This window comes from Antedon mediterranea, chromosome 7, assembly GCF_964355755.1.
Source record: "Antedon mediterranea chromosome 7, ecAntMedi1.1, whole genome shotgun sequence".
Taxonomy (NCBI): Eukaryota; Metazoa; Echinodermata; class Crinoidea; order Comatulida; family Antedonidae; genus Antedon; species Antedon mediterranea.
Window position 1 is genome coordinate 5412647 of NC_092676.1, and position 19453 is coordinate 5432099.

Here is a 19453-nt window from a genome sequence, read left to right on the forward strand (position 1 = left end):
CATACATGTATTCAGTATTATATAGTTTAAAGATGTATTGTCGCCCAAAAACATGAAAAATGAAGGTTAATTAAATCAGACTTTGAATATGTTATTTTGTAGTTTAAATAAATGGTTAAATCCAACCAAAAATCCATTGGCTGGCAGCCAATTTGACCATTTTTTGCTTTCAGGTAAATACATTTTTCTTCGAACCAATTTTTGGTCAAAGTGGATAACTATTATGTTACATTAAAATTGAATATTCAACAAAAATTATTTTTTTCAGGGGGACAATACATCTTTAATTAATTAGCTAGTTTGTGTGTGTCCATAGTAGAGGCATATTTTGTTAAACTTTATTAAAATCATTTAATGATAAATATATTTATACTTATCTAGTCATACTATATCTTTATTGTATATATCTCCTAAATAATTAGTTTAGACATTTTGTATTAATTCAAATATAGCAAATGTACAGTATATTCAAAATATTATATGATATTGTTTTTATTCATTTGTACAGTCTATAGCTTTATGTATATTTAGGTTTAATTGTAGATTGTTCAGTGTATATTTATACTTATGTTATTATAGTATTTAATTTCTTTTTTTTTTACAATGGTACAGCCTTTATGTGGGTTATAGCATTGTTCTTAATATATTTAACTCATAGTTAATTGTGCATGTGAAGATTTACATTTAGAAATGTATTAATTTAAAATGAAATTGAGCACTTGACACACGACAAATATTTGGCCGTCCATCCATAGAGTGTAAAGTTTTAGTTGGTATACAGTACCCACTGCAAAAGGTCAAATAGCCTCCTTTGTGACGATTTGGATCACTGCAGAGTAGTGAAAACAAAATTTGAAATGGCTTTGACCGGAGCCATATATACAAGGTCACGACATCCAGTAGTCATGTGATGTCTGTCGGGTATTTTGCGTCAAGCATATGGTCTGATCGGACGATTATCATAGATTGTGCGCTTAACACGAAATGCCTAATTGGTTAACGTATAAAGGATTTATAGATTATACGTTGGAATCCCAGTTGTAACAAAATTATTTTCCACACATTTTGTCTGCCAGCATAGTACCACCCCTCCCCCTGCCCCAGGTCTTGAACACATATGCAACTGATATTACATTTGATCTGCCTGTGTTCATGCTAGCAATATGCCATCTACATCTCTACTCTAATCTAAAACCCCTCCCCCTGCCCCAGGTCTTAAACACAACCATATGCAACTGATATTACATTTGATCTGCCTGTGTTCATGCTAGCAATATGCCATCTACATCTCTACTCTAATCTAAAACCCCTCCCCCTGCCCCAGGTCTTAAACACAACCATATGCAACTGATATTACATTTGATCTGCCTGTGTTCATGCTAGCAATATGCCATCTACATCTCTACTCTAATCTAAAACCCCTCCCCCTGCCCCAGGTCTTAAACACAACCATATGCAACTGATATTACATTTGATCTGCCTGTGTTCATGCTAGCAATATGCCATCTACATCTCTACTCTAATCTAAAACCCCTCCCCCTGCCCCAGGTCTTAAACACAACCATATGCAACTGTTAATACAGTTAATCTGCCTGTGTACTATATAAACAGATGCTAGTGTATCATCAACTGATTTTAAATAGTCTAAGTGCCTCTAAAGACAACAGTACAAGGGCATTATCATTTACTCCAAGTACATACAATTTACTACACTCGTGTTTCTTTGTATTAAAAACCTTCCTGTATTACGCATCACTGCACTATGTGATCAGGTATTTATTATTAGAATTGCAAACCACTTTATATATATTATATTTTTTTTTTTGCATACATACATTTAGTGTAACTTTAACAACACAGTAAAGCATTTTATTCTCCCAGCCATAGTTACACATTTTTTTTTACAAATTCCATTTTTTTGTGTTTAGGTACATTATCATTCCAATATGCTTAGTATAATGTAAAGGGGAACTTTTAAAATTGCAGGATTTTTGTAGTTAAAATGTCCACCGAGTATTTTTATACTACTTTCTATTCATTACCATACATTTTTAAAATCTACAAATCATTTGAGCAACTTTGATTATATTGATAACATTTATTAATAACCTCTATAACCCAACAAGAAGTTCCCCCCCCCCCCCCCTCATTAATAAATATCTTTAATAAAGGTGTCCCAAAGTAGGGATTCTACTGACATATTACCTACAATAAAACCTCTATTAAGGGGACCAACCCAACATTCGGGACCAAACAAAGAGCTCTTTTAATAAGGGTCTCCCTTTACTCTAGGCATTGATATAGTTAAACATATATTTCCCCTTATTACTTTCACATAAGCATGTCCCCTGAATAGAGGTTCCCCTTGAATAGAGGTTCCCCCTGAAAAGAGGTGTTCACTGAATAGAGATGTCCCCTGAATAAAGGTGTCCCCTGAATAGATGTGTCCCTTGAATAGAGGGTCCCTTGAATAAAGGTTTCCCGCTGAATAAAGGTGTCCCCTGAATAGATGTGTCCCCTGAATAGATGTGTCCCTTGAATAGAGGTTTCCTGCTGAATAAAGGTGTCCCCTGAATAGAAATGTCCCCTGAATAGAGGGTCCCTTGAATAGAGATGTCCACTGAATAGAGATGTCACCTGAATAAAGGTGTCCCCTGAATAGATGTGTCCCTTGAATAGATGGTCCCTTGAATAGAGATGTCCCCTGAATAAAGGTGTCCCCTGAATAGATGTGTCCCTTGAATAGATGTGTCCCTTGAATAGAGGGTCCCTTGAATAGAGGTTCCCCCTGAAAAGAGGTGTTCACTGAATAGAGATGTCCCCTGAATAGATGTGTCCCTTGAATAGAGGGTCCCTTGAACAGAGATGTCCCCTGAATAAAGGTGTCACCTGAATAATTGTGTTCCTTGAATAGAGGGTCCCTTGAATAGAGGTTTCCCGCTGAATAAAGGTGTCCCCTGAATAGAGATGTCCCACTATAAATTTAATTTTTTCATGAATTGTGTACGAAAATAGAGGTTTATAAAAATAAGGTTGTTCACCCAATATTGTAAACGTTAATGTTAGAATTCCAGCTATAGCACGAAAGAGAATGTAATATTACGTTGGCTTTTGATACAGCCCTGGGGATTTATAGTGTTGTAGAATACAATTAGAATGGATAATACTAATGACCACTACTTGGTGCTATGATGCGTGGTTTGTAATGTAATACTTGAGCAATACTCAACAAGATGCAAACATTATTTTATGACAACATCGTGAAGAAATGAATATATATTTCTTCATAATGCATTGAAATTTCATATTTGTTATTATAGTAATATATGGTTAAACTTGTATTGGAAAATCTTTAAAAGAACCTCCGACCTTTTTGACCACTAATGGTCTTTATATAAAATTTTGTTTAAATTGGTAGTAAGAGCATATACAGAATATTTTCTTTTCTGTAAAATGGTGGTTGTTTAATTTTTTTACTGTATATTGTAATTAAGTTTTGGTACTATTATAATTATATCATCCCAGGTTTTCTTACCCATTATAAGTCTACCCATGGCCACGCCCAAAACACGTCCTTCTTCCTACCCCTATTTTACATTTCTCTTGCCTAGTTCAGTTCAGTTATCAGGCAAAGTCTATAATACAGTGTAACATGTTCATCACATACGTTGAGGGTTTTTAGGTGACGATTCCTATGATACAGGCATCACATGTGAAAGATATGAGATGCTGTATCATAGAATATGCCCGATACTGTACAGATACAGTACCACCAAGAATCGGTACCATTTGCCAACCTATTGCCCAGCCCTTGTAGTCAACTTGATGCACATTGTCAGAACTTTCTAGTTTTCAAATTTGTTTTGTGTTTAATTTGTTATTTGCCGTTTGAAAATACTTTTAAAAAGTAATAAATTATACTGAAATAAAACTGTATGTTGAAGTGTTTCTTTTCATCATTTGTGGTAGTTTTTGCATATTATGATCATTGTTACAGTTTGAGTTATATGGAGATCAAAGAGAATCAAACAACAGAAAAAGAGGTTACAGTTTGCTGGACACTGCAAAAGGTACAAGTGAAAAGTAGTGCCGTAGCTGGTAATCTTGAGACCAACACAGGGCATAAGATCAATGCGAATATTGTGTGATTCCCTACAATTTGTGACGTTTTGTAAAATAAAGAGACCAGGTCATTCCTTGTCTTAAATGTACGTTTTATGGTAAATTATGATAAAAGAGAGAAACAATGCACTACCTACAGTAAGTAGCTCGAGGCGAATGACCTCTCGTGGATGGTCTTTAGCCTAGCCTAGTTAGGCTTAGTTTTGTAGGCCTAAGCTGGTAAACATCGGAAACGTACGAACATTGTACGCTAGCTATAGGCCTGTATAGTTGCTGCATTAATTGTTTTTTCCAAATTCCAATGATACAAGTTGGGGAAAACCCGGTATTTTCGCTGACAATTTCAGGGGAGTCTTCCATTTGTTTTGGTCTCACAATCGATCGAAATGTGAGTGAATTACAGAATAAAAACAAAAATATCAATCTGTGTACAATGCATGTTGAGATTTATGATTAGACTCAACTTATTTTTCACAGTTTTAACCGTTTAAAGACGAAAAATAGATAGGACCATAAAGTATTGATTTTATTTTTACATTAAATGTAGTTTGTGACCATAAATTAGATCTAAAAAACGTAGCGAATGGGACTTAAGCTTGGTTCCCACTAAAGACACAACGCAACGTAAGTGATTTGACCAATCACAAGCGATGGGTTATTCGAACAGTGGCTTGTCATTGGTCAACTTGCTTGCGCTGCACGTACGTTCTAGCCGTTGTGTCTCTAGTGGGAACCACACTTTAACTGCAATAAAGATACAGACTGTTGGAAGAACAGACAGAGGATAGGAAGGAATGGAAAAGGGCCATCATTGAAGTTCGTCAACAGATGCTGAATAGTCATTGCTAAAAATGAGTTATTTTATGGACTGTCCATGAGTTATGATTAATATTGACCTTTAGAAAGGTCAGATTTTGACAACATTCAAAACTTTCCTCTTTATTTTGCTCTATATATTTCGCAAAATATCCATTTCCATCCATTTCGTTCTGATAACAAAGTTGAGAAACAAAATCATCCAGGTTCTATTATCTATGTGTGTCTTGCATCGGTTGATGGTCCCTGAATACGTTCTCAATTGTATTGCGCAATATATCCATTTCGTCCTGATGACAAACAAGACCATCCAGCAGTTTTTATTATTTATGTATTTTGTCTTGCATCCCTGACTACAATTCTCAATTGTATTTCTCAATATATCCATTTTGTCTTGATAACAAAGTTGACAAACTAGACCATCCAGCAGTTTTTATTATTTATGTGTGTCTTGCATTGGATGATGGTCCCTGAATACGTTCTCAATTGTGTTGCGCAATATATCCATTTCGTCCTGATGACAAACAAGACCATCCAGCAGTTTTTATTATTTATGTATTTTGTCTTGCATCCCTGACTACAATTCTCAATTGTATTTCTCAATATATCCATTTTGTCTTGATAACAAAGTTGACAAACTAGACCATCCAGCAGTTTTTATTATTTATGTATTTTGTCTTGCATTGGTTGATGGTCCTTGACTACAATTCTCAATTGTATTTCTCAATATATCCATTTTGTCTTGATAACAAAGTTGACAAACTAGACCATCCAGCAGTTTTTATTATTTATGTATTTTGTCTTGCATTGGTTGATGGTCCTTGACTACATTTCTCAATTGTATTTCGCAATATATCCATTTCGTCTTGATAACAAAGTTGACAAACTAGACCATCCAGCAGTTTTTATTATTTATGTATTTTGTCTTGCATTGGTTGATGGTCCTTGACTACATTTCTCAATTGTATTTCGCAATATATCCATTTCATCTTGATAACAAAGTTGACAAACTAGACCATCCAGCAGTTCTATTATTTACGTATTTTGTCTTGCATTGGATGGTGGTCCTTGACTACATTTCTCAATTGTATTGCGCAATATATCCATTTCATCTTGATAACAAAGTTGACAAACTAGACCATCCAGCAGTTCTATTATTTACATATTTTGTCTTGCATTGGATGATGGTCCTTGACTACATTTCTCAATTGTATTGCGCAATATATCCATTTCATCCTGATAACAAAGTTGACAAACTAGACCATCGAGGAGTTCTATTATTTACGTATTTTGTCTTGCATCGGTTGATGGTCCTTGACTACATTTCTCAATTGTATTTCGCAATATATCCATTTCGTCTTGATAACAAAGTTGACAAACTAGACCATCGAGGAGTTCTATTATTTACGTATTTTGTCTTGCATCGGATGGTGGTCCTTGAATACATTCTCAATTGTATTGCGCAATATATCCATTTCGTCTTGATAACACAGTTCAGAAACTAAACCATCGAGGAGTTCGCCGCCGTTAAGAAATCCCTCAACGTCGAATGTATTCATTGAAATTCTATGATCCGTTATGCGATCTTGATTAAAGTTGTACGTGCGTATCTTCTCAGACCGCCCGGATGTTCCAACTTGCTGGGTACGCATCTGTTTCTCTTTCGATTCTTGCTCTTCCAGTTGTTTTTTGTAGATGCGGGCATGGAGCATCGTCATGGCGATATGTCGGTTCTTGTGTTGTGACCGTTCTTGCTGACTTTCAGCAGATATTCCTATGAAGTATATAAACACATTTAGTAATATAATTGTATATTAAAATTATATACTACTATAAATCCAAAATTACTGACAAAATGACAATGCTGTGGGTATCAGTGGCTGGATCTCAATAGAGATACAAAATAAAATAAGCACTGAAAAAAATGACAATGCTGTGGGTATCAGTGGCTGGATCTCAATGGAGATGCAAAATAAAATAAGCATTGAAAAAAATGACAATGCTGTGGGTATTAGTGACTGGATCTCAATAGAGATGCAAAATAAAATAAGCACTGAAAAAAATGACAATGCTGTGGGTATCAGTGGCTGGTTCTCAATGGAGATGCAAAATGAAATAAGCAATGAAAAAATGACAATGCTGTGGGTATCAGTGGCTGGTTCTCAATGGAGATGCAAAATGAAATAAGCAATGAAAAATGACAATGCTGTGGGTATCAGTGGCTGGATCTCAATGGAGATGCAAAATAAAATAAGAAAAAAGCTAAATCAAAATGGTAAAGTAAAACAGCAAGAAAAATAGCAGAGCTTTTGGGCAACAAAAGCTTTTCATCAGTGCAAGTGAGAGTAGGTGGACAAAATAAGAATAGAATAATAAAATACATATATAATTTTATCGTTCTGAAACTTGAGTTTGAGTCGCTATTTTGAATCGGACAAAACATTAATTCGCATTTTACTTCGAACAGAACGGTAACATTTGGATTGTCTCGGTAATAGTTGTAGCCATTAACTAAAGTAACCAAGATTTGTGAAATCATTTGTTGATCACACTATGCTACAGTAGAAGTACATACATTTAACAGTAATACTGGCCCACACTCTTTTCATTGGACTTTCAAACTCGGGTAAAACAGCTTGTTCATATTCCAGCTTTGTCTACACTATCAAACTAGTTTGACAAAAAAGTGTGATGTGCCCAAATATGGTAGTGATATGCTTAAATATGGTAGTGATATGCTTAAATATGGTAGTGATATGCTTAAATATGGTAGTGATATGACATCATCATGTCCATATATGGGCACATCACATTTTTTTTGTTACATAAAGTTTGATAGTATAGACAGAGCAAAGTTCACTGTATACCAATATATCCATGCTTCCTGAGTTTGAAGTTGGAAAAACACTTACAAAGATAAACAAAAATTTTCAAAACTATTTAAATACAATCAGAATATTATTATAATACATATTATCATCAGACGAACGGCAAAGTTGATTAGGCTACCTGTAGGTATGTGAACAATTCTAACGGCGCTATCCGTCGTATTAACATGCTGCCCTCCTGCCCCACTAGCTTTCTTCGTTTCGATGCGAAGATCTTTTGCATCCAATTGAAGATCAATCTAAAAGGGAAAAATAGAATGATAAGTATTATTTGGTTTTTTAGGATCTGTATAGTTATTAGTTATTTACCCGGGTAAGTTTTCTTCATGGACCAATTATGGATATTTTTGGTGGTATGGGTAGATCACCAACTTATCCGGGTTAATAATTAAGCCTGAACGCACTCATACTGTTGGCTCTCCATCCATTATGGTCAGAATTTACAATGTTGCCTCTAAAATGGACAGCTTAAAAAATATATCTTTATCATTTAAGTAGTTCCATCAAAAACTTACTCCAGGAATTTTAGCACATTTATCCCAGTAAAATCCTAATTATTTGGATGTCATCCATTACTCCCACAATCCCTTCCTCCTTGGGGATGGTTCAACTTTAGTTTAAAGCATCATGTTGATAATGGACCCCCGACTCTTAATGGGAGTGACTGTTTCAACCCTTTCCAGTACAAATGCTGTCATTTTGACACTCTGTGTGTATGTAATCGCGCAGTAACAAAAAGTTGTATAAAAAACAATCGTACAATATTATAAATTATATATATATTATATATTATATTATGATAAAAACAAACGTAAAGAACTGCAAGGACTGTATTGTTAACCTTTTTTTACAACTAAATTTAGTTCCTAGCAATTTAATCTAACATGATTCACAGTGGGCTTAAAAAGCAAGTACATTAACTTAACCGCAAGGAAAAAGGTGAATTAATGTAGGCCATTCATGTGTTTATCTGTCAGAAAATAATATGAAATGAGCTCAACATTTAATACTGGTTAATAGAGATAATGGATCATAGGCTTAGGGAACTGTCCGTTAGGTGATTAATCTTGATACATACATGTACCACAAAATGTAGTAACAACCTCACAGTAAAAAAATATCTTATGGTTGATACAGGTATCTGAGAGAAGATTAACTTGTAAAAGGAGTGAATTGAATTAGAGAAGACTGACATACTGTAGAGATTAACTTATAAAGGAGTGAAGTGAGTGGACTGAATTAGAAAAGACTGACACAGATATTAACTTATAAAAGAGTGAAAGGAGTGGACTGAATTAGAAAAGACTGACATAGAGATTAACTTATAAAGGAGCGGACTGAATTAGAAAGAACTGACAAGAGATTAACTTATAAAAGAGTGAATTGGAGTGGACTGAATTAGAAAAGACTGACAGAGATTAACTTATAAAGGAGTGGACTGAATTAGAAAAGACTGACATAGAGATTAACTTATAAAGGAGTGGACTGAATTAGAAAGAACTGACAAGAGAATAACTTATAAAAGAGTGAATTGGAGTGGACTGAATTAGAAAAGACTGACAGAGATTAACTTATAAAGGAGTGAATTGGAGTGAACTGAATTAGAAAAGACTGACAGAGATTAACTTATAAAGGAGTGAATTGGAGTGAACTGAATTAGAAAAGACTGACAGAGATTAACTTATAAAGGAGTGAATTGGAGTGAACTGAATTAGAAAAGACTGACAGAGATTAACTTATAAAGGAGTGAATTGGAGTGAACTGAATTAGAAAAGACTGACAGAGATTAACTTATAAAGGAGTGAATTGAATTGAATTGAAAAAGACTGACATAGAGATTAACTTATAAAGGAGTGAATTGGAGTGAACTGAATTAGAAAAGACTGACAGAGATTAACTTATATAGGAGTGAATTGGAGTGAACTGAATTAGAAAAGACTGACAGAGATTAACTTATAAAGGAGTGAATTGGAGTGAACTGAATTAGAAAAGACTGACATAGAGATTAACTTATAAAGGAGTGAATTGGAGTGAACTGAATTAGAAAAGACTGACATAGAGATTAACTTATAAAGGAGTGAATTGGAGTGAACTGAATTAGAAAAGACTGACAGAGATTAACTTATAAAAGAGTGAATTGGAGTGGACTGAATTAGAAAAGACTGACAGAGATTAACTTATAAAGGAGTGAATTGGAGTGAACTGAATTAGAAAAGACTGACATAGAGATTAACTTATAAAGGAGTGAATTGGAGTGAACTGAATTAGAAAAGACTGACATAGAGATTAACTTATAAAGGAGTGAATTGGAGTGGACTGAATTAGAAAAGACTGACAGAGATTAACTTATAAAGGAGTGAATTGGAGTGAACTGAATTAGAAAAGACTGACATAGAGATTAACTTATAAAGGAGTGAATTGGAGTGAACTGAATTAGAAAAGACTGACATAGAGATTAACTTATAAAGGAGTGAATTGGAGTGAACTGAATTAGAAAAGACTGACAGAGATTAACTTATAAAGGAGTGAATTGAAATCATCTGCAATGAGCCTAGCTACACAATTAAGTATTGATGATATTTATGTTTACCAAGAAAGTGAAGGAAAGTTATTATTTTACGAGAAACCATGGAATAATATAAACTAGACATTAGTGAGGTTATTTGCTCAAGTTGACAAAATAAATTAAAGTTGTACGTGGATTGTTCCAATTATGGAAATGTTTATGTTGTTATCTTTTGCCCATTTTATAGTGCCAGAAAAAAAATCAGAGAAAAATTGGTCTAATTAGTCTAATCCAGGTGGAGGTAAATGATCAGGGGAATTTTTGTGTTTAAAGCTGCTGCCAGCTTGGAGTAACTGTACCAAAAACATACAGTAAATTTGTGGTTAACGGTACATCACCCTCTATGCCATAATTGGTGCTCAATGATACAATAAAATCAAGTCCTCAAAAACTGAGCAAATTACAAAATACACAGAGCAACAAAGGGCACTTTGTTCAATATTTCAGCAAATATTGAAGAAACAGATACTATTGATGACCTCACAAAAGCTTATCAAAATTTTGAGTTATGAATATTCATAACTGGTCTGATGATATACTGTACCTATTTGTGGACAAAGGTAAATTGAGGAAGATAATTTGAATATTGTGGACGTTATCGTGCAAACTAACAAACAAATGTTCCAAGCAAGTGAAAGATACTGGGCATTCTGCCAAGTAATAATCTGTACTTAAGTTTGGTCCTTGAATGATGTTATTTCCTAAAAATAATCATGTATATATTTAACTCATGTACAAATCTCTCTAAGCTGTTTTTGTTTTAGAGTGATTCTTTAATGATTTAGGGAATTCCCCTTTTAGTTACCAGTCTCTTGAAATAATAATAGTTGTTTGCTTAATATTAGCAGTCACAATGAATGATTTTAATTTTAACAGAAAGAAAAACCTGAAAATAATTTAACCTGTTTCGGCTGCGGTAGTACAGCCACTGTCATCGTGCTTGTATGAACTCGGCCAGATTTTTCTGTTTTCGGAATTCGTTGAACGCGATGAACACCGCCCTCGTATTTCATCAGTTTGTATACATCTGGACCTTGCATGCTTACACTGGCATGTCGCACACCACCTGGAAATAGAAATATATACATCTTATAAAGAAGACTTGTTCACAAGCATGATAATTGTTCCAATTGTTTAAAATTAAAGCCTACTCGAAGGAGTCTTAAAACAGTCTTAAACCTCACTTTTTGTTGCTTTTACGTATTATTTATCGTCAAAGACAACCAATTGAACGAGTTTTAAGTGTTAAATCAAATAATAACGGTGATTTTATTCTTATATAGGCCTAGAATAGATTTTCTTGTGTAGAAATGTACGTACTGTTATGATTGTGAATTGAACAAGCGTGACGAACATTACCTTATTTGGTATTCTACGCGCAAAGTACGCCCTAAATTTGTTACTTTACGCGGTCTTATCTAAGACTGTTTTATATTAATGGTCTAACAGGGGTGGCTTTAGTAACACCGTCTATCTGATAAAGCCGGCTTTAATCGGGTAGTTAAGACCATCAGTTAAGATTGTTTTATAGCAATCCGCCCCGGGTATAATCTCATTGGGGTATTGGAGACTGCTTCTTTTTTTATATTTCCTGTGTTTTCAATCTCAGTGGTGCAGGATTTCAAAGATGTCCTACCCTTTTTGAATAGTGTACCAAGTTCTCAAATGTGCACTATATACACAGGCTTTACGTCTCATCCGAAGGATAGAGGCAATAAATAAATGTGTATTGCCCTTTAACACTAACAGTGTTCCACTTTTAAGTATCTCTATGATGATATCAATGGCATTTTCAATGAAATGGAGATATGTGTTTATGTGATTACCATGGCGCAGGGATGAAAACAATAAGATGAACTATGGAATGTATTAATTATTTAAAATGAGACACACCACGACGGGTTCAGATGTCTTTTAGTTGTACCAGGACAACAACATGGATTATTTATTTATTTATTCAACTTTATTTTACAAGGGTAGTTCTAACAGTACTACAGCAGTACAGCTGACTTGAAGAGGCCGTCTTAAAAACAATACAACAAAATATACAGACGACATTCAAAGATAAAGATACATGAGGATCATAGTTAGAATTCTCAGACAGATTAAAAATGTTAAAATTCGTTAAAAAATAAAGGAAATTGGTACCAAATATTGCTTTTATTATTGCTTATCTTTGAGATGTATTATTATTATTATAAAAGTTGGTTTTAAAATCAGAATATTGCATTTAAAAGGGAGAGAATTAAGAAAGGAAGTGGCTCTGTAATAAAAAGTAATTTTGAAGAACTGAAGATTAGTTATGTTTAGTGTCCCAGACATCAGACAAGTGGAATCGCTCATGCCTGCTTTAATGTTTGAACGCTTATTCTATGGGACACGTTGCATTTGGACATTTAATATCTTTTTACTACAAATATATGAATTCTTGATTCTGTTAGTATATTTTTAAAATATCGTCAAAACTTACCCAAGTCACTTACAGTGTATGCCAAAGTATTAAACCTCCACCTTTTGAACTGAGCATAATTCTGGTACATGTTAAATACATCGGATGTAAACAGCATGGCTTCTTGACCTCCGACCCCTGCTGTTAGCTCAACAACGATGTCATTGTCATCAATTTCACTGGTTGGTTTTAATTCAGATACAAGCTAAATAAAATAAAAATATTGTAAATATTATCAATCAATTCTTACATATATATAGTTTAATGATTTTTTTTCAAACGGTGTAATTGAAGCGGTGCAATCAAAGTGGTACAGTTGAATAAGCAGTGCAGTTGAATATGTAATTTAATTTTAATTATCACTGTATAATACTTGGATAAATCTTTGACTATAGAATAAAATAAGCATTAAATATACATCATTATCATATCAAACCTCATCTTCCAATTCTTCTATAGCATTTAAGCAATTCTTCTTTTCAACTTGCGCTAACCGTTGCATTTCTGGATCATCATCTGAAAAAACAAAAGTACACATTCTTTGATATTATTATATAGAAACTAATGTAATGTGCCCATATATGAACATGATGATGTCATATCACTACCATAGTTGGGCATATCACTACCATATTTAGGCATGTCACTACCATCGAGGTACTTCACACTTTTTTTTGTCGAACTAGTTTGATAGTGTACACAGAGCTTTAGAAGCTAATGATGTTTGGCAACTACATTTTAAACTACTATACTACGGAACATGCATCCAGTGCATTTAGGATAATGGTACCGGTTCAGAGAAATACACACTGTACTGGAGCGTTTAACAAAATATTTGAGATGAGGTCTACAGTATGTAACCAATAGTAATACTAAATTAATTAATTAATTAATTATTAATATTAAAAGATAATTAATTATTGGTTGGGTGAAAGGCTTTAATATATACTTCACCAACAACTGGAATAAATTGAAGGCCCCTATGTGTTTCTACTGTACTACTCTGCCTAACACAAAGCACGATTTTTGTTTTCTTAAAGGGATACAATCCAATATTATTAATCTACAAATTATCGGAAGATTTGACTAGGCCAGGGAAGAGTGAAATTACAATTACAATCCCTGACTAGACCAAACGACTTAGTTTGACTAATTTTTGTGAATAAGGTTTTACACTTCTTCACCTTCTAGTAACGACTTGACATCTTCCAATTCTAACTTTTTCGCATTTAATTCTTGAATCTTTTCAACAACTGGTTCTAGTTTTTGTCTCCTCTTTACGATCTTCTGCTGTTCTATCTCATCACCAACCCCAGAGCTTAGTTTTTGTGAGATGTCAGCAAACTCTTTTAATAATTCTTCTAAATAAAACAGGAATTGAGGACTGTCTGGTGCAAGTACATCTGTTTCTGTTGTACTACCATTTGAACAAATATATCTATAATTAACTTCGCAGTTTAACAAATTAGTTCTGGCAAAATTTGGATGCAAAGTTTGTTTTCTAGGAATGGATATCATCGGGAAAGACTTAAATGTCTTCCATACACATTTCCTTCTGGTTAAAGGTAAAATTATGGGAAACCTGCTTGAAAATTCTGGTTTTACAAAATTGCATTTATTTGTTAGTGGGTTCTGACAGTAGTATCGAAATTGTTGGGAAAACCAGCAATGGTTGTAATTGTTTTTACTGCAAGATTTTAAAGCAGGCAATAGCTTTGACGACACGGATGTCATAACATTTCTTGCATTGTATTGTAGGATACACCGCAATGTCTTCCATGTATAGCGAGTCACACACATATTAATTAGTTGACTGTCTCTGAAATGCAAATTGAAAAGTCATTTATAATAATTATTTATAAAAGTATTCGGTAGTAAAATGATGCCACACATTGTCAGAATATTTTCCTTATTAATTATTTTATTTTATAGATATTTGGCCATATTATATATAAATGCATCGATATTTAATAATATAATATTTATTGCAAATGATGGTGTAGGCCTAGAGGCTAGGCCTATGCCTATGGACGGTGGTATGCTTTTTTATTTATGACTACTCACAGATTATTTTATTTTTACACCATGCTGGTAGGCCTAGCCTACACACTTCTTGGCTAGGTCTAGCTAGCTGGTGGGAGCCTAGCCTCTATATCTAGGCTATATACTATAGCCCGTAGGCTTGCTGACTTGCTGAGGCCAAGCCAACTAAACTATCTATGTCTACCTATAGTATATAGCCTAGATATAGAGGCTAGGCTCCCACCAGCTAGCTAGACCTAGCCAAGAAGTGTGTAGGCTAGGCCTACCAGCATGGTGTAAAAATAAAATAATCTGTGAGTAGTCATAAATAAAAAAGCATACCACCGTCCATAGGCATAGGCCTGCCTAGCCTAGCTAGGCTAGTCTGTAATGAATATTGGCTCCGCAAGAAGCCGTGATTGTGAATGAAGCTCGTGTATAGAAAGACCCATACTTTATATACAAACCGTAGGGAAATTCGAAGCTCTAATATATAAGTAATGCACTTAAAAACATACGGAATACATTTTATTTTTCTTCTGTTCCGTCAAAATAATCTAGGCCTAGGCCTGCCACCTGTCCGGATTTCTAACGACCACGAGACGACGCACGGCCCTCCATCCTCTCTCTCTCCTCCTCCGGTCGTCGTATCGTGTGTAAAGTGTGAAGTGCTTTTAACTCCGAACTGGCACGACAATGCCCATTCTTCTGATCCATCCAGGGCAGTCATATTATAATTATAATAATGTTAGGTCTACCACTTTTTTGTTTGTATTTAATTAAAACATAATTATATTATAATATAATATCTATAGTCATGAAGATAGTTCCATGCTATAATTAAAATCAGCATCAACATAGCAACCAGAAATTAAAACACTAAAAAAAACCACCCCAAAAAATGAATTTGCTTATGAAAAGACTAAATTAAAGTTAAATTAAAACAATTTTTAGACTTTAAATTACAGTTTTTCAGGTATATATTTTGTTTTCGATACGATTTTTGGTCAAAGTGATATGAACTTGAAAAATTGAACTATTATGTGACAATAAAACAATTGTAAAAAATGTACAGTGCCCACACCGCCCTCTCTCCTCTTATATACATTTGCACGTTTTTTGACATTTTGACCATTGTACAGAGAGCCAAAAACACATAATATTGATTCAAAACATATTCCTCTTTATTTATAATCAAATCAAAATGGCGGTGAAAACATGGGTTAACAAAATGAATGCAATGCACATGATAAAGTATATGTTTTTTATTAATTGAATTAAAATACATTGGAAAATTAACTACAGTCCACCAACCTTATCCATCAGACATTCAAATAATAATACAGACTTTTCTGTAACTTTGTGAGGATATTCGGTAACTTGGGGAGTTTGTGAGAGGATATTGGTAACTTGGGGAGTTCGTGAGAGGACATTCAATTCAGTATCTCTGTACACAATATTACAACTAGGAACTATTACACTTTGTAAAGCAAACTAAATTTATGGAATGCTATTAACTTTCATTTTAAAATTAGATCGACAAAACTTTGTTTTAAAAAAACAATGAAAAGATTGATAACAAAAAAATGTACCGTAATTTTAAATGGTATAATAAAACTGAACAAAGCTTCTGATCAAATCAACATTTTGAAGAATTTGTTGGCTATATTAAGGTAAACTTCTTTCAAATTGTGTTATCATTTTTGTTGACCAAATAAATTTTTCCTGAAACATACCGTATACAGACATATACTTTGGTCATTTTGGTCATCGATACCTGTTTTAATAGGGAGGTTTCACAACCTTACGAATACGATAATGAAAACAGATACATCATACATTTGTGAAACTTTTGAGCTGATCCCCATTTCATATTCGTAAAGCGTATTCGTGTTGACCAGTCGTATTCGTAACTACAAAACGAGTATAGTTTTTGATCTATTTTGCACATTTTGCATTTGAATCAGGAATGATTCATGATTATAATATAATTATAGATTTATTGAAAGTAATTTACTAAAGTAATTTACTAAAATGCCAAGTCAATTTTGATAAATAGCAGTTTTTAAAGTCCTCACTCGCTTTGATGTTACGCTAGGCCTAGGCAGCCAAGCACCAAGTACCTGCGCTTCGCTCAAATTTACCGCAGTCATATTTTGGACGCGCCTCAATATTTCGTTGCCATGCGAAACAGATTTTTTTATGGCTTACGAAAACGAATACGTGTGCGTGACGTATCCGTTTTCGTTATCGTATTCGTAAGATTGCGAAACCTCTCTATTACCTTTGTAAATCAATCAAATAGTCTTAATAAAAAATACTATGAATTTAAATCTAACCTGTCATATAATAAAGTTTAACAATCTTACAAAACACAATTTTGCATATGTTCTTTTCCCATCAAAAGTTCAGTGCGAATACAGCTTTAGTTTTCATCGAATATTGGTAATATTATTAAGTTTATAACTCGTTCCCATGCCCCTAATATAACTTGGGGTTAATTATCTACTGTTAGATATAGCACTAAAACTTATCTAAAAACCAAAAAAATTAAAATAAAAAGCAATACACATCATCATAATATGCTTTTATACATTTACATACATATTTGGCATAATCTATAATTCATGTTTTTATCACCTCACTTTTTTAGTCAGATTATTTTATTTGCTTGCATTAATACAATCAAAAAACAACAAATAAACAAATGTAATTCACAACACATATACAATCCACCTATAGCTGATAATATAAACAAAATTAATACAGTATAATATATTTATCATTATAAATTGATTTTGTAGTACGATTCATGTCAAACTAGCTTTAATGCTAAGCATATTACACTACACTATTTCAATGCTATCTCTTAAAGTAATTGAACACTAGTTTATTTATAGGCCCTATTAAAGTAAAACACAACTTAATGCATTTGTATATTGGTACAACAAGTGTGTGTGTATGTTTATACATATTTTAACAGTTCTATGTGTTTTCCATATTTAAGTAGAAATAACAAATGCTTCAATCTAGTTCTTAAGCAAAATCATTTAGGGACCATGTTAAAATATTCCACTGCAGTTACTGCAGTAACTCCATGTTCAATACAACAATGTATAATTTTAGTTTGTTTCAGGCAGTCACTGAAATAAAAAGCGTGTATGATACACCCCCCCAATAAAAGATAAATAAACAGGTTAAAGAATAAACAGGTTAAAGAATGAACAGGTTAAAGAATAAACAGGTTAAAGAATAAACAGGTTAAAGAATAAACAGGTTAAAGAATAAACAGGTTAAAGAATAAACAGGTTAAAGAATAAACAGGTTAAAGAATAAACAGGTTAAAGAATAAACAGGTTAAAGAATAAACAAAATGCAGTTACTGCAGTAAACTGCAGTAGAATAATTTTAACACGGTCCCTTATGAAATAAAAACTTTCAATGCTGTCCTTGGCTTCATTTATAAAATATTTAATTGTTTTTCTTTTATAATACAATTGTGTAAAACCTACAGAGAGGTTATAAAACCTTAAACAAAATGTTGAACATCTAAAATCTAAACTTATCTTATAATTAGAACAATTTTAAACTGAAATTTGCAGTTTAATTAAGACTATTGTTACTTCCAAAAATTTATCTTTAAATTATCATAAAATCAGTTTACTGATTATATGAAAGGCTATAGACAACATATTCTGTATAATAAAAGTATACTATTTAACAAAATATAAAAATCTTTGGCCATGTTATAAGTGACGGTAATAAGAAGTTTGCGAAAAAAATTAGGATTTTTCAAAATGCGACAATTATAATTGTTACATAACAATGGACAAAAATAGCAGTATATTAATTACATTTAATGAAACCAAAAAACATACTGTAATGGTCCAATAGGTGTATTGAAAATGATAACCAAAATATTGCTTATAAAATTTAAGTTTCACTGCGGAGTCGGTGTCACTGTCATGTGACCTGCTTAATTTAGAGTATTTGGGCAAGTGACACTTGCCTCAAAGTAATTTGTCAAGTGATACTTGACGCACTATGTATTTACTTCATTTACAATAAGGATATTATACCGTCGTGATGTGGTTTCCCGAATGATCGTAAAATCAAAACGGTACTGGGTATGACCAACTAGTGTTATTGTCACCAACTAGTCATCCATTCATAGAAGTACTGATGTAGTAGCCTATCTGTACGGTGACCATAGAATGTGACCCGAGACATGACTAACTACGACTTTTAGTTAATAGAAGATTGAAAAAATTGTTAAGAAGAGTTGTACTGTATGTGGATGTTTAATGAAATTATGTCAATAATGTTTACACACAAATAGTAATGTTTGTTAGTAAAAATAATTTTGAGTTAATAAGAATAAGATATAAGGAAGAAAAGCAAAGAGACTATGGAGCGGCTATTCCTGAATATACAATACTAAGTATCGTAGTTTTAAATTATAAATTTTAGGCGATCTTGATTATTTAAAAAAGATTCTTATTCTAAAAGAAAAATTGATTTTAAGAAAGTTATGTAATGTAAAAATAACACAGCAATAGGAATACAACACTATTAATTCATTGAAAAAAA

At 33.2% G+C, this 19453-nt stretch overlaps 1 protein-coding gene and 1 long non-coding RNA gene across 2 annotated transcripts; one reads left to right on the plus strand and one right to left on the minus strand.

Moving 5' to 3' along the window:
• The first annotated feature begins 413 nt into the window (after window positions 1-413).
• On the plus strand, window positions 414-3929 carry LOC140054671 (uncharacterized). Its single transcript, XR_011846549.1, has 2 exons — window positions 414-2358; window positions 2782-3929. It is a non-coding gene; the product is annotated as an uncharacterized lncRNA (long non-coding RNA).
• A 706-nt stretch (window positions 3930-4635) lies between these two features.
• Window positions 4636-15500, minus strand: LOC140054919 (peptide chain release factor 1-like, mitochondrial). The gene is made up of 7 exons (XM_072100042.1): window positions 15382-15500; window positions 14026-14660; window positions 13278-13357; window positions 12863-13046; window positions 11295-11458; window positions 7948-8065; window positions 4636-6712 (listed from the first exon to the last, which is right to left on the minus strand). The coding sequence occupies exons 2-7, from the start codon at window positions 14639-14641 to the stop codon at window positions 6339-6341; spliced, it is 1536 nt and encodes a 511-aa protein (XP_071956143.1). The 5' UTR covers window positions 14642-14660; window positions 15382-15500; the 3' UTR covers window positions 4636-6338.
• Between the last annotated feature and the right edge of the window lie 3953 nt (window positions 15501-19453).